Source organism: Zingiber officinale, chromosome 1A (genome assembly GCF_018446385.1).
Source record: "Zingiber officinale cultivar Zhangliang chromosome 1A, Zo_v1.1, whole genome shotgun sequence".
NCBI lineage: Eukaryota > Viridiplantae > Streptophyta > Magnoliopsida > Zingiberales > Zingiberaceae > Zingiber > Zingiber officinale.
In genome coordinates this window covers 157757131-157773831 of record NC_055987.1, presented here as the reverse complement: position 1 = coordinate 157773831, position 16701 = coordinate 157757131, and the positions used below count along the sequence as shown (strand labels likewise).

General features: G+C 36.5%; 3 protein-coding genes across 3 annotated transcripts; 1 reads left to right on the top strand and 2 right to left on the bottom strand.

Annotated features, from left to right (window-relative positions):
* Positions 1-4385: 4385 nt before the first annotated feature.
* On the bottom strand, positions 4386-5576 carry LOC122005706 (LRR receptor-like serine/threonine-protein kinase FLS2). Its single transcript, XM_042560839.1, has one exon. The coding sequence runs from the start codon at positions 5574-5576 to the stop codon at positions 4386-4388; it is 1191 nt and encodes a 396-aa protein (XP_042416773.1).
* A 435-nt stretch (positions 5577-6011) lies between these two features.
* On the bottom strand, positions 6012-6777 carry LOC122005700 (E3 ubiquitin-protein ligase ATL9-like). Its single transcript, XM_042560827.1, has one exon. The coding sequence runs from the start codon at positions 6516-6518 to the stop codon at positions 6012-6014; it is 507 nt and encodes a 168-aa protein (XP_042416761.1). The 5' UTR covers positions 6519-6777.
* A 751-nt stretch (positions 6778-7528) lies between these two features.
* Positions 7529-13067, top strand: LOC122038147 (polygalacturonate 4-alpha-galacturonosyltransferase-like). The gene is made up of 10 exons (XM_042597765.1): positions 7529-7835; positions 8801-8826; positions 8920-8979; positions 9336-9473; positions 9569-9677; positions 9765-9808; positions 10091-10425; positions 10492-10849; positions 10932-11519; positions 12652-13067. Exons 1-10 carry the CDS (start codon positions 7676-7678, stop codon positions 12925-12927), a joined length of 2094 nt encoding a protein of 697 aa, XP_042453699.1. The 5' UTR covers positions 7529-7675; the 3' UTR covers positions 12928-13067.
* The last annotated feature ends 3634 nt before the right edge of the window (positions 13068-16701 follow it).

Here is a 16701-nt window from a genome sequence, read left to right as displayed (position 1 = left end):
TGCCTTCTGGAGCTACAAAACCAAATTCCATTATTAAAATTAACTTAAAATCAGTTGTAAAAAATACCTGCATTCGCTTTTTCCAGGTAGCGAAATCCCCTTCGAATTTCGGTGGATAGATGCTTGGTCTGGCCATTATCTTTGCTTCGATCGGCGATTAGTCCTCTTGAAGCGCCACAGCTCTGATACCACTTGTTGGATCGTTGCGGCCAACTAGAAGAGGGGGGTTGAATATAGTCTAAAAATAAAACTACAACCCTTCTCGAACTCTTAAACTAACACTTGCATAAAATAGCTAAATAGAAAGTAAATCAGAAAAGACGAGGCACACCGGGATTGACTTGGTTACAACCGGGGAGGTTGTTAATCCAAGGAAGATGATCACACTAAAAACTCCTTCAGGTGGAGAAGCCTCGTACAATGATGAAACGCACAAAAAGAAGCTAAACTATAGACGAAGTACACAAGTGTTGAAAGAATTGCTTGAGTTCTGATTGATTGAAGCTTCTGGACCAAGGCTATATTTATAGCCTTGGTCGGGACGCCCCGAAGGGATTCCGGGCGCCTTGGGAGGGGGGATAAAACTTTATCCCCCAACGTTCATATCGCGTTTGACGCGATCTGGTCAAAAAGTCAACTCCGGGCGCTCGGAGGGGAAAAGTCAACCCCGTTGACTTTTTCCATCCCGGGTCTTTTGCTCTGGCTCCGTTTGCCTCAGACCGAGTCTTCCTCTCGCTTGGGTGATCTCTGTCATCCGGAATAGGGCTCACCGGAACCCAACTTCCGGTCTTCTCGAGCAGGCTTCCGCTCTGGCTTCTCGTCCCTCGGAATCGCTGCGTGCTTCCTTCTCGTCCGCCAGCGTACTCATCCGCAGTCTTCGTCCTTCGGTCGCATCCCATGCCGACCTTTTTGCTAGCTGCGTCTCTTGCTCCTCGAGCAGTCTTCCGCTCTGACTTCTCATCCCTCGGAACCACTGCACGCTTCCTTCTCGTCCGCCGGTGTACTCTTCCGTAGTGCCTCATCCCTCGGACACATCACGCGTCATCCTTCTCGCTAGCTGTGTCTTCCTCTCGACTACCTGTGCTAAGTTCCTGCACACTTAGACACAAGGTTAAAAACACACAGGATCTAACTTAACTTGTTGTTCACACCAAAACAACCTTGGGGTTCCAATAAGAACATCATTAGAAAAAAAAATTGAAGATGGAAATAAATTCAGTATGTTTCTTTTGCTATTATGAATACACATAACCATCACTAGTAACACACCATACAAATTCAACATCATACTCTATCTATAACTTACCAAGCACATTCATTGTTGCAAGCAAGTTAATATTGACATGGGGCCTAAAATAGTTTGATGCACCACATAGACGGTGGTTGTTTAGAGCAACATCGAAGAACATTAAAAAAAAAAAAATCCTAACAATTTAGTCAGAAAGTCAAACTTGACAAGAATTACTATGTAACACTGACATAGAGCCACTGGATGTAAAATAAGAAAATAAATGATAAATGATATTAGAGAGAATGAAACACACGAACTTTGTAAATTATAATAGCAAAAGAAACACTCTTCGTGACCCCGAGAAGAATGGAAAGGGCATGAGGAAGAAGGAGATACCATCATGGGAAAGGGAGAAGGTACCGATCTTGCTCTGTGGGTAGTGAACACCGCTGCTAGGTCGCACGGAGTGACAACAAATGGAGCTTGTCGTCTGGCAAGAACTCAACGAGGCAGATAGCGTAATCGAAGAGGGTCAAGGTCGGAGTCGAAGGGCTGCTTGTTGCCAAAGATCACGGATCACGACATAGAAGAAGAGGGGGACAGCGTCAATATGGTTCGTCGGCGGGAAACCGACGCGGGGGTGGAAGGACGAGGGAGCGATAGCAAGCGGAGCCGAGGCGGCACCAAGTGGAGCTTGTCGTCTGGTCATGATGTAGAAAGGGGGGGGGGGGTGCTCTAGTCGAAGTAGAAGGACTACTGGAGCTAGCTCTGGAGCCTACGGGGGTCAGTGGGGAGGGGCGGTCGTGGGCAGAGAAGAAGGGAGAAGCGACGTTAGGGCGTGGAGGAGAAGGGAGTTGCGATGGAGTTAGGGAGAAGCTATGTTAGAGCGTGGAGGAGAAGGGAGTTGCGATGGAGTTAGGGAGAAGCTATGTAGTATTTGACACCGTTTCTTTGATTTTTTATTCAAAAAATAATATGCAGAGGAAAAAAGTATTCAGACAAAACTCAGGGATAGATATATAAAGTGATGAGCACATAAAAATAAAAATAGTAGATCGTGTCTATCCTAAACTTTTCCTTGATATTTTTTTCCTCTATATATTATTACTCTTTTTATTCATTTTTTCCACATAAGATTCGTTAATTGTATCTCTTAGGATGTGTTTGATTCAAGTTATCATGTATAACCTTGGTTATGTGATTACTTGGTAATCACATAACCAAGGTTATATGGAAAAAACATAATCAAATGTTGTTTGGTTAAATGTAGATAATGTAACAAAAACTTGTTTGTTTGAATGTTTTAATGAATAACCTAATTTAATATTTTACTATATTACCCTTAGTTATAAAAATCAAGCATATATATTTTTTAAACTCCACATTTTTTATATTTTTTCTTTTTCACATTTTTCTTTATTTTTATGTTTTTTTTAAAAAATTTTTATTGCTTTTCATTTTTTTATTTTTTTCATCTTTTTATTTTAAAATTTTTTTTTTCCATTTTTTCATTTTTTTTATTTTTTTAAAAGTTTTTTTATTTTTTTACTTTTTTTTTATGTTTTTATTTATTTTTATTTTTTATGTTTTTCTCTATTTTTTTATATATTTTTTATTTTTTTATTTTTTATTTTTATGTTTTTTATTTTTATTTTTTACATTTTTTCTATTTTTCTAGTTTTTATGTTTTTTTAAATTTTTCCCATTTTTTATTATTTTTTATTATTTTTATGTTTTTTTCTATTTTTAAAATTTTTTTAATGTTTTTTCATTTTTTTTATTTTTTTATTTTATTTTTATTTTTTTCTTTACATTTTTTTATCACATTTTTCTTTTATTCGAGCGTATTTTGGATAAAAAATTTTTGTTACCTTAGAATCAAGAAAACCTCAGTTTTCCGAGGTTCCCGATTCCGAGCTGAATGCCCCTTTTGCTGACGTGTCGAGCATGGAACATTACTCAGGAATCATCGATTACCTAAATCAAATAGAACCCTCAACCAAATGCACCCGGTGCGTTTGGTTCAAGATATCATGTATAACCTTGCTTATGTGATTACCAAGTAATCACATAACTAAGGTTATAGGGAATAAAACATAACCAAATATTGTTTGGTTCAAATTAGGTAATGAACCAAAAACTTATTTGTTTGAAGGTTTTAATGAATAACCTAGTTTAATATTTTACTATATTACCCTTAGTTACAAAACCAATCATATATTATTATTATTATTTTTTAACTCTATGTTTTTCTTTTATTTTTTAGTTTTTTCACATTTTTCTTTATTTTTATGTATTTTTTTTTCATTTTTTTACTTTTTTTGTTTTTTTATTTTTTTTAATTTTTTCAATTTTTTTGTTTTAAAATTTTTTTTATGCTTTTCTATATTTTTTTAAAATTTTTTACATTTTTTAATTATTTTTACGTTTTTTAAAATTTTTAACATGTTTTTTCTATTTTTTATGTTTTTTTTTCCATTTTTATTTTTTTAATGTTTTTCTATTTTTAAAATTTTTTTACATTTTTTTTTAAAAAAAATTGTTTTATTTTTTATATTTTTTTCTTTACATTTTTCTTTTTTATCTCATTTTTCTATTATTCGAAGGTATTTTGGACAAAAAAATTTCATTATCTCATTTTTCTATTATCTCATTTTTCTTTTTTAATCTTATTTTTTTATTTTTTCGAGATTTTTCGATTCCAAATTACATGTCTATTTTGCTGACGTGTCGTACATGAAACATTACTCAAGAATCATCTCATTTATATATTTTCAAGTGTTTTAAATGAAACTCATTTCATATTTCATTTTAATAGTATAGATGAAATTTAACCCACTATCACTCCATTGCTAGATTAATATCGACACCAAATTAAGCAAATAGTGCCATAATCTTGTTCTTAATACTACCAAATATACTAGTTTTGTTCTACGCCTTCCAATGTAATCTGACGAACAGAATATATTTTATTCTCGATAATTATCATATAGATATATATAATATAAATTCTCTATGTTCTTTAACAAAAACTAGAGGCGACTCTATTTATCAAATTTAACTCTAACTAGAAGCTTAAGGGACGTACGTATTCCGATTCACGACATCAGTTATTCCAATCGAGCCGAGAAATCCGACTTCCTAATCGATGTTATCAAGGAATGATATTGCTGCAAGGTTTCAGAGGCAGACCGCATAGGCACAGATTGTTGGCGTAAACCCTGGCGGAACGTTTGCTGAAGAACTCTCCGTGCGGAATTCTTCCGCAGAGCTTGTTGTTCCTGAAGTTGACGCGCGCCAAGCTGTTGAGCATCTCCAACCTGCGCGGGATCGGCCCCACCAGCCTGTTGTAAGACACGTCCAGCACCTGCAACCCCTCCACGAGGCGAAGAGTCGACGGGATCCTGCCGGCGATCTTGTTCTTTGACAGATCCAGCGTCTCCAGCTCCTGCAGGTTCGAGATGTTGCGCGGGATCTCACCGCGGATCTCGTTGTTTGACACGTTCAGCGATCGCAAGGTAGAGTTGGGCGGGAATTCCGGTAAGTTGCCGGTCAGGTTGAGCCCGGCGAGGTTGACGTCGGTCAGGTTCTTCCGGTGGAGTATCCAACTCGGGATGGTTCTAAGGGTGAGATTGTTGTAGGAGAGGTCGATGGAATTGAGAGCGGGGAGGCCCTTCTTGAAGCTGACAGGGAGGTGGCCTGTGAACGCGTTGAAGGAAAGATCAAGGTTTTGTAGGGCAGGAAGGTTGGCTATGGATTTGGGGATGAAGCCGGAGAAGTTGTTGTGGCTGAGGTCGAGGGATTGTAAAGTGAGAAGCGTTCCCAAGCTTCTGGGAATCTCTCCGGCGAGCCTGTTGTTGGACAAGGACAGGTTCTTGAGGGAGGAGAGTCTGTGCAAGAGGGAAGGGAGTTCACCTTCGAGATTGTTGTCGTCGAGGACGAGCTGCTGGAGTTGGGTGAGCCTTTGGAGGTTCCTGGGGATGGTTCCATTGATGTGCTTGCAGCCGACAAGCTCGAGCACTCGGAGGGACGGAAGGAAGCCGAGGGCAGGGGAGAGGGCGCCTTGAAGTTTCAAGCCCTGGGAACAATGTAGCTTCAAGCTGGTGACGGCGCCGGTGGTGAGGTTACAGCGAACGCCCTTCCAGTGGAAGCAACAATCGCGGGCGGGCCTCCATGTGGAGAGGACCTTGGTGGTGGTGTTGTCAGAGACGCCGGATTTGAATTTGAGGAGGGAAAGTTGATCATCGGGCGAGCAGAGTTTGGGGTTGGGATTTTGGGCGTTTCCTGGATGGAGAAGAAGAAGAAGAGGGAGGAGGAAGAGGAGGAGAAGTTGCTGGCTCGGCATCTCTGCAATGGCAATGCAGTTCTGCTTCACGGTACATCTCGTTATAAACCTTCGGACGTTACTACACGTCCTTTGCAAACTCCAGCTTGTGTTTACTAGTTTCTGAAACCCCCACTGCCAAATTAAAGGAATTACTTGAAACCGATGTACAGGCAATGCATATGGATCAAGTTCGCATAAATCTCTCAAATGCACACTGGATCAACTAATTAATTGCCAATGTTGTTTCCTGCAAACAGGAAAATACAAGTTTACAGAGCACTACATTGCACAAGTAAATATTTATACTCGATAAACATGGCCTCTAATCATCCAAATCAGCGTGTTGCTGAATGAGATTGAATGGGACGAATAAAAAAAGCTACATTCGAACAGCTAACGAGCGATAAGATGATCAGAATGTCTCCTAAACCACTGAAACCTTTTTGTTAATTTCTACAGATCGTGAGGAACGTCGATGACATGGCGGCGGCCAGGTGCGATGGCCGGCAGCGACGCCAGGTCATTCCGACACAGCGGGCACGTGGCATGTCTGAGGAGCCACGGGTCGATGCACTCCGCGTGGTAGCCGTGGCCGCACCTTGGCAGCACCCTCAAGGTGTCGTCGCAGCCGAACTCTGCCAAGCACACGGCGCACTCCCCTGCCTCCTCGCGTCCCCATCCCGCGGCTCCGAACGGCACGAGCAGGAACGAAGTCACGGTCTCGGGGCTGAGTCCCTGCTTCTTCTTCTTCTCCATCATCCTTCGCGCCAAATTCTCCTGCTCCTCCTCCAAGCCCGAGCCGAAGGAGACGCTCAGGAGCGCGCCGACGATGAGGAAGGAGAGCACCAAGAGGCAGATCTGGGGAAGGGCTTCGTCGATGGATGAAGTCGGATACTGCGGAGCCGCCGCGGTGGTCGGCGGGAAGCGAGGATGCGAGCTGAAGGAGAAGCTGCTTTCCATCGTGCGTCTTCAAGCAAGGAAGCCGACAAGCAAACGTTTAAATAGGGTGGAGGTCGACATTACTCACCTACCACTCCATGGATCCTTCGCCAGCTTTCCAACAGTTCGGAGAACGGAAAAAGAGAATTTATCTGCAAGGTTTACAAGAAATAGCAGTTTGCATGGGGTTCCGATCGACGCCATCTGTGCAACTCTTTCTTCTAAACCGCCGGCTCTCGCGGAACTTTCGTCGTCCTCTTCAACGACAAACCGTGGCGCGCCAGAAATATAACGATAACATGTTGAAAGCGGATAAAGAAAGTTATTATGTTAGGCTATTGTTTTAGATCCAACTGAACCTTCAAATCCGTCTCATTGTGCGTACGAGGACTCTCATAATTTTTTTTTAAAAAATAAAATTTAATTTGTAATGCAATTGAATGAGCTTTGACTCTTCCATTTCAACAAAAGTCAATTCCACATATTCAACTAGATCAATAACATATTAATTTACCTTAGCAATCCTACATTTTATCTTTACAATGTATTAGTATTTTTTTTTTTTTGCTTAGCTCTGTTAGCGTACGGTTTTTGAAATAAAATTTCTATAAACTTATTATTAGTGTACGGTTGTCTTTTAGCATACTCATTGACCATCCTTTTTTTTTTTAACAATTAATCTTTATAATAATATAGGAAGGACTACAAAAATTAAATTATTCTAAGGATATTTAAAATATGAAGGCCTTAATAGGTGTTTTGAAGGACGGATTCTTGTAAGCCAATCACAATTTTTTTAAAGCCAATCCAGCTCAGCTTATTGACACGTTAGCACTGATGACGTAGGAACCGAAAAAAACAAAAAAAAAAAATGCCCAAAAATACTCAATTCATTCACCGGGATCGTATGTTGGGAGTCTTCAAGGGAAAAAAAAATCAGCAGCCAAACCCAGGATTCCACCATGTTGTGGACCCGACCCGACCCGACCCGACGGAGAACTTCTGGAGCCCTATTTATCAGGCCGCCTGTTCTTTGACTCGAAGCTTCTTCGACAAGACCCAAAACCAGCAATTCCCAATCTCGCCGGGAGTTGAATAGCAATCGTGTTCCAGTTAAACGCAGTCGTCATATCCATTTCCCTAACCTTCCCTCTCCGCGGGGGTTGGATTCGTCGGCGATGCCGCAGTCCAAGCGGCTCCTCTCGGCGGGAGGCGGCGGGAGGCGAAACAGCGGCGGAGGCTGCCGGCCTCCCGTCGTGCCGTTGCTCTTCCTCTGTCTTCTCGCTCCTTTGCTCTTCTTTGCGACGCGCGGCAGTACTCGCATCCCCATCTCCTCCAGTGAGTCATCAAGTTCTCACCTAATTTTTCTTGTGTTTTGAAGACTTTCATCTTCTTTAGTCAGCCCTCATTGAGGTTCAATATCATAACCCCTGAAACACTCAGATCTGAATCGAACTTGTCTGCTCGGTTGCTATTTTGAGGGTTTTGTTCTTTAGAGATCTTGAAATTATGATGGACCTCTGTCCGCTTAGATCCGACTATTTTCTCGCTTACATTGCTTGTCTACTCGTTATCCCCGATTATTTATTGTCGCTTCCGCATTCTGACGTTTATGCTTAGTGCATTTTCAAAGAATACCAGATAATGTATACCTAAACCAGGCATTATTAATTTGGTATTGTTGAATATGAATCAATTATGTCCAAGGACATGAAACCTAAAGCAGAAGACAAAGAAAGAGCTGGTGTACACTTTTTTTTTTTAATAAAAAACTAACTGTGGGGTGAACTGAGGTTCACTCGAATTTTATGTTTTGAGTTGTACAGGTTACTTGCAGATAGAACTGTATGGAGGGTATTGCTATTAGTTCCTCAATACTAGACAACTGTACTGCAAATGAATGATTTTCTTTAAATTTAATAAGCTGATAGAAAACATCTTGTACTAGGAAATACATTAAATTGATAAACATGCCATCTGTATCTTCTGTTCATTCTCGTGTAAAAGTATTGAATGATCATGTCAAATTATATATGGATCACATAACTTAAGTATGAATAATCACTGGATTACTTAGCACAGTCATCTATTTGTTATCCCTTTTCAATAACTATGGTTATGTTGGAAACCTCAACTCAGATTATACGATGCAGAAGGGTAAAAACTAAATGGTAGATGAAGAAGATGCACTAGATATTACTAAATTATACTCTTCAGAGAAAACCCGCCTTTTATGCTTTTCAGTATGATATCTCAGAAATTCTGGATACCTTCTAAATTATATTTTTCTAATTTTGATACAGGGACTTCAGGATTCTTAGGAAGAAAGGTAGAATGACATTTTTTTCCTTTTATTGTTTTACTTGTCAAGACACTCAGCTCTATTTTTTCAATATATCCATACTCCCCGACTATTATACAGACTCCGGATTGGAAAGAACAGTTGATAATCAAGCACCTGAAACCGATTCTGACAAAAGAGGTTAGTTTCTTGTAAGAGATGGTGAAATTAGCTTACTCGGTGCCTCGTTTATGTAGTTTGCTAGCTATTATGGAATCTGCACATTGCATTTCTTACTGGAAAGTAAAGAGATATATCAAATGTTTTAAATTTCTTTGTTTTCTGTTCTATGATTATTTTAATTTGGTTCAAGTTTATAGTGCATGATTTTTATAGAATCTGTTGTATTTTTAGTGTTGATAACTTTAGCTGTTTGATTCACCTAGTTCGGGTTCTATATATATGATTAAACAACATACAAGTTTGTTTTCCTGACTCAAAGATGAGTCTCTAGTGCAGCACTGGCTATATGAACTCTCAAGTTTACATTGTTCCAGGTGGTGGATTTAATATCTGCAAGCCAGCGTGAGATGGGACAGTGGAGTCTTGATTATCTCAGAACACACCATATATCTTCTTCATGGCAAATTGATGGAGCTGGTATTGCTGATGTTGATAATTCAACTGTGACAGAGGTGAATATGCTATTGGCTCTGTTCCCAAATTATCAAGTTTTATATAATCTGCTATTAAGTGTGTATACTGATTTTTTCCTATCTTCATCTTGAAGGTACCTCAAAATGCATCAACTGTTGAAAAAAGAAATTCTGCAAAATCGGATGATGATACCAGGCTTGGTCCCATGGGGACTAAGAATAAAGATAGTAAAGATACTTTGGGTAAATATTACTTCATTGTTTCTATTTACTTAAGTTTTTATCATATCCTGCATTATCAAATGAGAAAATGAGTTCCCATTAATGCAGATGGACACGAACATGTTGACTCACCTGCGAAGATTGCTAGAAGGGTAACTTGTTTGATAATTACTACTTTTCTTTGTTAGGTTCTGGCATTTTTTTGTATAACTTTTAAGGAATATTATTCATTTTAAAAATCAATATTACACTTGCCTGGAGGAATGGAATTTAGAGAAAATGACCATTTATAGATTTGATCATGTACGGAGAAATGATTTGGCTTGGAGAAAATGTTTACTTGCTAGGACTCTGATGATCAATAATTGCTTAATGCTTTTTCTTATTCATCTTAACTCTTTTTTATTCTTTTTTGCTATGTTCTTATACTTTAGCAAATGCGAGAAAAGAGACGGGAAAAGAGAGCAATAGAGTTGCTTAAGCAGGATGATGAGGCATTGGTTAGACTTGAAAATGCTGCTATTGAACGTTCAAAAGTAGTGGACTCTGCTATCCTGGGAAAATATAGTATATGGAGGCGCGACAGTGAAAATGAAAATTCAGATTCGACTGTTAGGTTGATGCGTGACCAAATAATCATGGCTAGAATCTACACAGTACTGGCTAAATCAAAGAACAGGCTTGATCTTTATCAGGAATTACTGACTAGCATTAAGGAAAGTCAACGTGCAGTTGGTGAGGCCAATACTGATGCTGACCTCCATCATAGGTGAGTTACTTTTCATGTTTCTTCTATATATAACAATTCTTCTAATTTAACATGCAAAATGTTCAGTGCTCCCGTGAAAATGAAAGCCATGGGTCAAGTACTATCAAGAGCTAGAGAAGCATTGTATGACTGTAAGGCAGTGATTCAAAGGCTTAGGGTGATGCTTCAATCTGCAGATGACCAAGTTAGGAGCTTGAAGAAGCAGAGCACATTCCTTAGCCAGTTGGCTGCAAAGACAATACCTAATGGCATTCACTGCTTGTCTATGCGCCTGACTATAGACTATTACCTCCTTCCTCCAGAGAAAAGGGTGTTTCCGCGGAGTGAAAATCTGGAAAGTCAAAACCATTACCATTATGCTCTCTTCTCTGATAATGTTTTAGCTGCATCTGTAGTTGTGAACTCAACAATCATGAACACTAAGGTAGTATCATTTCGTTTCCTGATTTGATGTTTTAAATTGATTATCCACTATTTTCATGCACATATGGTTATTATAATTACAGGAACCAGAGAAACATGTATTTCATCTTGTGACTGATAAATTGAACTTTGGAGCAATGAACATGTGGTTTTTATTAAATCCTCCTGGCAATGCGACTATTCATGTAGAAAATGTTGATGACTTCAAATGGCTGAACTCTTCATATTGTCCAGTTTTGCGACAGCTTGAATCTGCTGCCATGAAAGAGTACTATTTTAAGGCTGATCATCCAACAACTCTGTCAGCAGGTTCTTCCAATTTAAAGTACAGAAACCCAAAGTATCTGTCTATGCTGAACCATCTCCGGTTCTACCTTCCAGAGGTTTATCCCAAGTTGGATAAAATTCTGTTTCTTGATGATGACATTGTTGTCCAGAAGGATCTGACTGCATTATGGTCTGTTGACCTTAAAGGAAATGTCAATGGTGCAGTGGAGACATGTGGTGAGAGTTTCCATCGCTTTGACAAATATCTCAATTTCTCAAATCCTCATCTTGCTCGCAACTTTGATCCCAATGCATGCGGTTGGGCTTATGGGATGAATGTGTTTGATCTTAAAGAGTGGAAGAAGAAAGATATAACTGGTATATATCACAAATGGCAAAATATGGTAAGTTAAAGGAAAGTTTCTCATTGTTTATTTTTAGCTTCATATGATGTTTCAAAAAACAAGATGGACATCATGCTTAAATAAAAATGTATACAATAATCATTAGCTTTGCCGATCTTATGCTGGGGCACCCGCTGCCATCCGGGGCGCACACGTGGGCGCGTGAGGGGGGTGGGGCGCAACATATCATATTTGTCTGTTACATAATCACTTGCTTCATTATTATTAAAAATGAATATAATAATCATTAGCATTGCAAATATGTTACATAATCACTTAATTTTGTTGCATAATCCTATACAAATTTACATTAATTTTGATTTAGCATTATACTATATGAAGCATGGATGATTGCAATTATACATGATGTTTGGTTTAAGTTGTATTCTATATGGAGGAGGATAGATGATTGCTACGTATAAATTTACTCTGCATTGGTTTAACATGTACACTACGAATCATAATGTATGTAAATTCTGACATAGTTTGTTTGTGCATAGTATTTATGATTATTCATGTGTTTGATTACTTGATTACTGCAACTATAGGCCTGCACTCTTAGAAAACTTTTTGGTGTGTTTTTACTCTAAAGATTTCTTTGTTTGCTGAAAAAAGTTGCCTTTCTGTAAAATTCTTTTTACATTCATTTTCCATAGCTAATGCACTTCTCTTTCAAATCACATGTATAGTTCTCTTTATCAATCATACCTCAATGAAGGTCACTCATGTTCCTACTTCCTAATGGAATGGTAAAATATGAAACTGAAATGTAAGTCTTTGAGCCTATAGAGAAAGCCTACTGGACCAATTATTTTATTTGTATCAAATTTAGAGCTTAGTCAGGAGGTATTCTGTTTCAGTCGTGTCCTGTCACCTTCTATTGCCTTTCAATATTTTGTTTAATGTTGATGTGCATTTATGGTCCTTGGCAATTTAGACCTTGTACTTTATAGTCTGGCTATGAGAACCACTATGCTGATATAAACGATCCCAATTTCCAGCTGCATTTCTATCATTGATTACTGCATTCATGTCTTCTCATTGACTATTTCACGAGAAGACAACTGTACTTAATCTTCCTCTGTTACTATGGTTTAACTCTTTTTTTATTTGCTACCTTTCTGGTGTCTAGAATGAAGACAGGGTCTTGTGGAAGCTTGGGACACTTCCTCCAGGACTTTTGACATTCTATAAGCTGACGCATCCTCTGGACAAATCATGGCATGTACTTGGCTTGGGTTATAACCCTAGTATTGATCCCTCAGATATACACAATGCTGCTGTTATCCATTACAATGGGAACATGAAACCCTGGTTGGAGTTGGCAATGACTAAATACAGGCTATACTGGACCAAGTACATCAAATATGATCACCCGTATATTAACGGCTGCAAATTGATAGAGTAGAATACAATTTAGTATGAAAAATGCTGTCTTGCCTGGGAGGATGTTAAGTTGGAGAATGAAAATTTTCCTTTATTCTCGAGACGTGACATTCCCCTCCCAATGTAAATGCCCGCATGTTATTTTTAGCTGTTTGGAGATTCTGCTGTGCTCAATTTTTTTTTTTTTTTTTTTTTTTTTTTTTTTTTGTATGAGAACGTATAGCTACGCTGACAGGAAAAGCACAGTTTCTTTGATTCTCTTTTTTCATCTAGATTTTCTTCAATGGATTGTGTGAAAATCTTTCCCTCGGAGATTATTAGCGATTGTGCAGAGTGTACAGACTGCAATTTGAGCTATGTTTGCATGACACTCGAAGTCCAAGATCGTTTGTTGTAGTGCATTTTTCCATGGATGCGCTAAGACACCATAGATGCAAACCAAAATAAGGGCTTTGATCCTAGTAAATCATTTTTCCATTATTAGCGATTGTGTACTTTTGAGTTTTGATCCTTTGTCACTACTTAGACACCATAGGTGCAAGCCAATCTCGCCTAGCGTGCACCGTGTCTGCGTAGGAAATCTAGCTCTTTGATTTACTTACAAGGATAACATAATCCATCTCACCAAAATTTTTTTATTTCATTATATTAACCTACAAACTTTGAGACAAATCCTCCTCTCCAGTTATTTTGGTCCAGAGATCCAGGGCCGTCTCAACCATTCTTGATACCCTAGGCGAAAAAAAAATTTAATATTTTTTTTAAATAAATATTAGAAACATTTAATTTTATTAGTTATAGGAAAAGGTGGAATTTGTCACCCTAACAGCCCAACACGACCAATCCTACGACCATCTGTGAGGAGGTAAATCGGAAAGCTGCAGTTGGCCACTGTGTGGAGAGCATTTTTCTTGACTTTGCCGAGATTCGACACCTTGCCCATTGTAACAATATCTACCCGTATAGCCAACTCAACCATATCCCGGAGGTGACATTTAATTTTGTTAATAAAATTTAAAAGGGTAGTTTCATATATTGTCAATGATTATTTATACAATTAGTAGCAGTGACCAACTAGGTCACAAAAACTTTATCTTATGTCAAACCTCACTTTTTTATTATTAGTAAAATTTAAAAAATAAAAAATATTTTATGTTATCTAATTTAGAAACAATAATAAATTATTGTAATACTATTAATATAAATTTTAATTATAATTTTTTTTAAAAAAATATCAATCATTTTTAAAGGAAGGAAAGTTTTGACACAACAATAAAATTATTGTATGACCTAGAAGAAATAGGTTCGATTACTAAATATAATCATTATGTATAATAGGCTCTTCCTCGGAATTCCTCATTGATGGGAGTTTCATGAACTAAACTGTATTTTTATTTATTTTAACTTTGATAAATTATTAATAAAATTTATTTATCTAAAAATATTTAGCTAGAAAATATTGATCGTGAATTATTAAAAAAATGAAATAAAAATAAAATTTAAGAAAGAAATAATTCTACATTTTGAATATGTTTTTGACTATTAAAAGTGTGTGTATATATATAAATTAAGTGTAATCAATAAATATATCATAAAAAAATTTAAAATTACTAATTAAATTTTAATAAAAAAATAAAAATAAATTACTAACTAAATTTAATTTTAATAGTAAAAAAATTAAAATTATCAATTAAATCTAACACGAGTAAAAAAAATAAAAATGATTCAAATTTAATCTATAAAAATTTTAAAATTTTTGATCAAATATAATTTAACTAGTAAAAAATTACAATTACTGATAAAAATAAATCTCAACTAAATTTTATTTTAACCATAATTTTAAATATTTAATATCCATACTCATATGTTTTTAAATTAATATTCATATTTAATTTACATAGATATATATATATATATGTAAAATTTGTGGACCCAGGCATAGGCCTTATGCCTTGAGCCGGCCCTGCAGAGATCTTCAGAGAGATTTTTTTTTCCTTCTCTCTTTCCATCCGAAATTGCATCGTTCCTGGTTAATATAAAACGTCCAAAACTGATGTTTACCAAAGATGGGCAAAATACCTCAAGCTAAAATCTGTATAAAATGAAAGAAAAAGTATGATACAGCTTGTTAAATATATTGTTCAAATCGACCTCAATCCACAATCTTTCTCAGCGTGGATGAAGGAAAACACAACACTCCATGTCTAGTGTTCTTTAGGCAACCAAAACTCCTCAAAATAAAGACGTCTTTTGTATGAGTATCTCAGGATCTCAAGGGACTTTATTGACGGCAATTGGTTAATTGAGAATCGAGAATTGAAGCTACTTATTCATCTAAGGATTGACGCTACCTTCTTGGCAGGTCCTCAAGTTTTCTCCTTGCTTCGTGTGCTTGAGACAGAGCTTCAAGTACGATGTTTGTGGAACATCTCCTACCCACAATCTTTCCTATGCAAAATCAAAATAACACTCAAACAACGTAGCCATCTGTTCGCAAATGCCCCTGCGCATTATATCTTCAAAGGAACTTTCTCAAATATAGTAGGCTCCATGTCAAGATGCAAGATTACTCATTCAGTGCCCCTGGAGCTATAGTGCGATGGCAATAAATGGGATGAAATTTTTAGATAACGAGATTCAAATTTCACCTAGAGCACATTACACGTAGGGAGTTTATTATAATAAATATCTATACACATACCAACTATGTCAACATCTCGGACTTAAAAGTACTCTATTTTGTGGGAAAAAAAAATAATTTGCTCGCCCAAAGCGTTCTCGTAAATCCGTCACTAAGCTAACACGGAGAAGGTAAATTACAGATGACTATTAGTCATTAGTATAGACATGAGGAAAGATAAAATTGAATGCGCAAAATTTCGATCCCAAAATTTTATAAAATATAACATATCCTATATCTTTATTGCACCATCCGAGAGGACTTAAAAAACGTTCTCTATTTTGATTAGTAGTGAGATGGTTTCAAACGGAAGGAGCATTGACATGGCAAGTCATGCAAGCAATGAGGGAGTATGAGAAGTCTTCGCTTGTTTAATTTGTTGAACTTGCGATCTGTTTCTTCCTTTCATTTTCCTTTTTTTTTTTTTTTTTTTTTTTTTTGTCAATCTCTCTCAAGCTATGAACGAGGACCGGCTCAAGGCATAGACCATTATGACCTATGCCTAGGGCCCCAATATAATTGGGACCCACAAATTTTACATATATATATCTATGTAAATTAAATATGAATATTAATTTAAAAACATATGAATATGGATATTAAATATTTAAAATTATGATTAAAATAAAATTTAGTTGAGATTTATTTTTATTAGTAATTGTAATTTTTTACTATCTAAATTATATTTGATCAAAAATTTTAAATTTTTTATAGATTAAATTTGAATCATTTTTATTTTTTTTACTCGTGTTAGATTTAATTGATAATTTTAATTTTTTTACTATTAAAATTAAATTTAGTTAGTAATTTATTTTTATTTTTTTATTAAAATTTAATTAGTAATTTTAAATTTTTTTATGATATATTTATTGATTACACTTAATTTATATATATACACACACTTTTAATAGTCAAAAACATATTCTAAATGTAAAATTATTTCTTTCTTAAATTTTATTTTTATTTCATTTTTTTAATAATCCACGATGAATATTTTTTAGCTAAATATTTTTAGATAAATAAATTTTATTAATAATTTATCAAAGTTAAAATAAATAAAAATACAGTTTAGTTCATGAAACTCCCGTGAATGAGGAATTCCGAGGAAGAGCCTAT

Coding starts and splice junctions, on each gene's coding strand:
- LOC122005700 (XM_042560827.1), bottom strand. CDS start 6,518: ATGGAAAGCAGCTTCTCCTTCAGCTCGCATCCTCGCTTCCCGCCGACC.
- LOC122038147 (XM_042597765.1), top strand. CDS start 7,676: ATGCCGCAGTCCAAGCGGCTCCTCTCGGCGGGAGGCGGCGGGAGGCGA. Junction 8,827..8,919: donor CAGGATTCTTAGGAAGAAAG/GTAGAATGACAT, acceptor ACTATTATACAG/ACTCCGGATTGGAAAGAACA. Junction 10,850..10,931: donor CAACAATCATGAACACTAAG/GTAGTATCATTT, acceptor TTATAATTACAG/GAACCAGAGAAACATGTATT.
- LOC122005706 (XM_042560839.1), bottom strand. CDS start 5,576: ATGCCGAGCCAGCAACTTCTCCTCCTCTTCCTCCTCCCTCTTCTTCTT.